General features: G+C 37.9%; 1 protein-coding gene across 1 annotated transcript; it reads left to right on the forward strand.

Annotated features, from left to right (window-relative positions):
• The first annotated feature begins 1,223 nt into the window (after window positions 1-1,223).
• On the forward strand, window positions 1,224-3,849 carry utp11 (UTP11 small subunit processome component). The gene is made up of 8 exons (XM_030102798.1): window positions 1,224-1,397; window positions 1,533-1,594; window positions 1,692-1,794; window positions 1,895-2,014; window positions 2,896-2,989; window positions 3,136-3,266; window positions 3,387-3,497; window positions 3,587-3,849. The coding sequence occupies exons 1-8, from the start codon at window positions 1,338-1,340 to the stop codon at window positions 3,668-3,670; spliced, it is 765 nt and encodes a 254-aa protein (XP_029958658.1). The 5' UTR covers window positions 1,224-1,337; the 3' UTR covers window positions 3,671-3,849.
• Window positions 3,850-5,165: the final 1,316 nt, after the last annotated feature.

A 5,165-nucleotide genomic window follows, 5' to 3' on the forward strand; every position in this document is an offset into this window, starting at 1 on the left:
TCAACATTCTGCATCTAAAATGTTAGAAGTGTTGTTCTATACAATACATAATTCTGCCACAAATTACATGCTCATACACACACTAGATTTAAAAATATGCCTAAAAATTTGAGATCAATCTTTGGTCAGGAAATTGACCATATTTAGTATCTTCCTGTTTCTTTCAAACTACAAGTCTAAAATATCTAACAAAATTCGACAAAGTTGTAACATGAATGTTACAATAGGCTGTATGTGCATTAGTGACAATAAGGGTAATTTTGTCTTGTTCATCACATTTAGAGAACATTTAACAAACACTTTAGTATAAACCACAAAAGAACTACTTAATCTGGATGTATCTGTTTTTGGTTTGGTTTACACTTTCAAACTCACTTTTTTATATTATTATAATGGTACACAAAGATGGTGAATAAAAGTGGAAAAAAATAACAATGTCTTAGAATCTCCTTCAGACATACATCACAATGAAATGTTCCATATCTGCTTCTTTTCTTTTGTCCCCCCATTAAGTCTCTATATATAATATATATTTGAGGACTGTCAAAAGCTTGCATTTTTTAACTGTGATTAATAATAATAATAATGATAGATAGATAGATAGATAGATAGATAGATAGATAGATAGATAGGCCACTTTCTATAATATTTTTGTTGATCCTGTGTCCTCTCCTTGCATTAGAACTAACTGAGTAGAAAACAAATATCAACTTGCATCTGTAGTCAGGATTTGTCGTTTTTCTGGACTACTCATGCATCTGCCCTTTGTCCTTGTTCATATCATGTTTTCACCCGTTTTGTCACTTTTGCTTTAACAAAACCATCAATGAAAGTCTTTTTTTTTCACCACTGACCAAACGTGATTTGGAGGTTATCTAGAAGTAGCCTCAAAGTAAGGTATACGTTACTATGTCATTTTACAAGAAAAATAAAGCTTTTGATTGCCTTGAGTTCAAACTTTTCAAACGGTGTGCAACAGCGCCCCCTGGTGATTTTAGGCATCGAGAATGTGCTCGCATTCAACTCAAATAATTGTCATCTACTGAAACATGACTCATAGTGATAAATAATCACTAATATGATTTTTTTTTTTTTATTGATTCATTTTATCAGAATGGAGAATCTTTCCTTCTGTCTGTCTGTTTCCTTCTGTGTTTTCGGTGTCTGGTTGACTTCCTGTCGAATCTGCGGAAGTGAATCGGTAAGCAGCCTTCACAGAGGAAACCACATGTTCAGCTCTCAGGAAGCTCCTCTGCCTCGAGTGTTAGTCATTCCCACTACAACACAAAATTAGTGCTGTGTTTCGACTTTTTTGCGCTTGGAAGTACCTTCCTAACATGTCGTCGTTCAGGAAAGCTCTGAAATCTCGACAGAGAAATCACCATGAGCGATCTCAGGTAAACAGTTTAGTGTTTTGTTGACTAGCATGCTAGCGAGCTAACCATCCCAGTGAAGAGCGTGTTTATATGAGACCGTGTATTTGCGTTAACAATAATAATAAATAATAATAATATGTCGTTTTCTTGGACCAGCCTGGTTTTAGAAAAAACCTGGGGTTGTTGGAGAAGAAGAAGGACTACAAACTCCGTGCTGAGTGAGTACATGCCTGATTGAGGAACAAATGTTTTCTTTGAACTCCTTCAAGTCACTGTTAGGATGACCACTGATCAAAACATAATCTGTTTATTTAGTGATTACCACAAGAAACAAAACACCATCCTTGCTCTTCGAAAGAAAGCCCTGGAGAAGAATCCAGATGAGTTTTACTACAAAATGGTCAACACCAAACTGCGGGTAAACAACTGCATCATGATTATGTGTTTGACTTCTCAGGTTATGAGTGCTACTGATACATTTCATGCCTCTGATTCCTCTGTTTGTGTTGTGTTGACAGGATGGAGTTCACATAATAAAACGACCTAAAGAGGAGGTGGAGGTGACCGAGGAGCAGAAGAAAGTGATGAGGACGCAGGACATTAGATATGTGGAGATGAAAAGGGTTGCAGAGGCAAAGGTATAATAAATGGGAAAAAATACACAAAACATAAAACTCACTTGACAAAACCCTTTGATGGCTGCATATTGATGTAGTGGTTAGCTCATGTTGGAGCTTTGAAAACATGCTTGGTAGTCTATAACCTCTATGACTAAGCTTTAGCATGTCTGCTTTAAATGACAGTATGCAAGTTTGAAACTTGTCATTAATGTACTGTAATGCACCCTCCCAATCTGCTGATGACTTCAACATTGCCCAGTATATCATAGTATTTTAACAAGGGGTCATGAACATATTTAAAAATGATACTAGATGTATTTTCAACAGTAATACTGTACTTACTGCTGCACAACTCAAAGTACAGAATGATACTAATTACAGCAACGTGCTTGTCGGTGTCTTTATCTGTCTGTATACTGGGGAGACACTGACCCTCAAGTTCAGACTTCAAATGTTTTAATACGAGTCCTGATTTTCCTTTGAATTGAATCATAGTTCATCACTGGCCTAAATTAATTCCCATTGTCAGTTTTGTCTTTTTTTGTAAGGCCTACCTGCAGACCCTAAGAAAACATAAACCAGTATTAGCAGTATAAAATTGCACATTGCTAGAATCATAAACACATAGGTTTACTGCTGGTGGGACACATTTTTAAAGTTGATCTGATGTTTAATGGCTTGCATCAATGTCATCTTACAGTCTTAGCGTTCAGTGTAAATATACGTAGCTGTATTGTGCAAACATGTTAATGCACTAAGCTCCCTGTCGCAATGAATTGAATAGCAATTTGAAAAAAACATTTATAATATTTAGGCCAGTATTAACAGCATAAATAATGCCCAAGATGTCTACTTTAGTGCCCCTTTAATCCGTATTTGTGTATAAAATGTTCTTTCAGAAAATTGAGAAAATGAAAGCAGAGCTCCATCTTTTGGATGCAGACAGCAAACAGAAAAACACGCACACGTTTTTTGTGGATTCCAAAAAAGAAGGTAAACAAACAAACGTTTTTTTTTTTTTTGTTTTTTTTGTCACTACAGACTTTGTCCTTTTCTTTATTCGAGAATGGTTTGAAAGTGAATTAAAAAAGAAAAAAAACCCCACTGATTCTATCTTCTGTGTGTGTGCGCGCCAACAGTGAAGTCGTTTGACCTTGCACACCACCTGGACACGGCCCCCGAGCTGCTGAACAGAGTGTACAACAGACCGACCCTGAAAACCCTGGAGACTAAAGTCATTCAGGGAGCTGAAGCGCCCCGCGTTATTAAGGTCTGTGGTTACAATAAAAAAATATTACATACACACACTCACACTTTTTAAGTTACAATAGAATGTAAGTTAACACATTACTTACAGGTGTTGTTTTGTTTTGCTTTGTTGTACCTGTAGAAACTGGCAAAGCAAAGGAAACACCAGTATAAGATCCTTTCCCAGAGGATTGACAGAGAAAAGAAAATGTTTGTCATCAGCCAGAAAATTCAGACTCGCAAAGATCTGCAGGTGAGCAGGAGGAGGTCCTGAGACTTATTTAAAATATCATCATTGGATGAAGCTTCATTCCAACATTGTTTATTTTCCTCTTCCTTTAGGACAAAGGCAAGAAAGTGAAGGTAAAAAAGGAAACGCCAAACAGTGCAGCCATCTACAAGTTTGAAGCCAAGAGGAAACGCTGAGCACGAAGTCATCTGCTATAAGGATGTGATCGCAAAGAAGTTCTGCCCCATGGAACCAAACAGCTGCAATCACAGTGGAGACCAGAGAGCAATGTTGTTCTCTCACTGCTGCAGCTGTCAAGTTTTGTACATATTTATCAAAGATTTAGTTTCTTTCAAATAAACATCAGACAAACATGGAGGCTGATGTGGTTAATTAACACTAATGTTGTGGTTCACAAGGGTTTTTGTCCAGTGTCGGGGGGGGGGTGATAATTTGAAGTGTTTTCTCAGCCTGCCTTTAAATCAGGATTCCAGCACTGTGCAAAAAATGATTTAGGAAGATGTTTAAATGTTCTCCTTCTGAGCTGTGTAACACCATCAGGGCTTTAAAGGCTGTCATCCTCCTTCATCAAACCAGTGAGCACGTTTGATTACTTTGTAATTTATTTCCGTTTCTTGCGCATCAGTGATGGAAATACTTGATTTGAAATAAGCGATTTCAAACAATTTAATGTATGTGGTTTTGTATAAGTATCAAACATGATCCTCCTCATCCAATTTTCTTAGAAAATCGGTATTTGCTCTGTGCTGGTCTCGTCATCTGTCCAGGATGTCTCTTACTGTCACCCATATGTACCACCCTATGGCTCTGAATTGGATAGGAGCATAGAGACTGCATAGATGAACTTCAAAGAGTTCTCAGTGAGGAGCTCTCTCAGGCAGAAAGAAGAGCAAGACGTCCCATTGGAGCAATGCTGCAGACCCCCCAGGGCCAAAAACTCCACCTCATGGAGTGTGTCTGGATTACTGAAGGGTGAGAAGCAGCCTACCTCCAAACAAGATCTGTAGTTAGATCTCCAGAAGATGTTTGGTACAAACCTCCCTGCTGAGATCCTTTAAAAAACTGTAGGCGTACTTAGAATCACTCACTCTGAGAGCCAGTGGTGCCACACTAAAATGCCAATTTATCCTCAGTGATTTCAAAGACAGAAAAAAAAAAGATTAACTGAAAACTTCTGTGTGAGATTTTGTGCCTTTCTTTGCTGTTTGTGATCAACTCAATTTCTTCATGAAGATAGGCTGATGGATAGATAACACATTATTGTCTTCATATATTCCCATTTCTATGATCTATAAACCACTAGATAGTGTGTCAGAGACATTGCACAGTTTAATAACAATCAGTAAAACATGGTTCTGAAAAGTGAGTCAAAACTTCCTCAAAGACCTGAATCGAAGCGCTTGTTATTTCTTTTTTTCTCCCTCATCCCTCCACTAGGGGGCATTATTGCGCTTCTTGACACTTGGGGAAGGAGACGTGGAGCGCAAACAGCAGTCTGAGCTCAGTCCTGGAAGTTCATAATATGGCCTGATGATGAGACTTTGCGCTCAGATTATGATAAAATGTGTAGGATTTGTTCTTTTGGTGGAATTAATCTGAAATAAGAGTCTCACTGAGGTGAGAGAGGAGCATGTTTGGCATTTCAAATCAGAGGCAAACTGATAAATCCAA

The sequence above is a fragment of the Salarias fasciatus genome, chromosome 11, assembly GCF_902148845.1.
Source record: "Salarias fasciatus chromosome 11, fSalaFa1.1, whole genome shotgun sequence".
In the NCBI taxonomy this organism is placed as follows: domain Eukaryota; kingdom Metazoa; phylum Chordata; class Actinopteri; order Blenniiformes; family Blenniidae; genus Salarias; species Salarias fasciatus.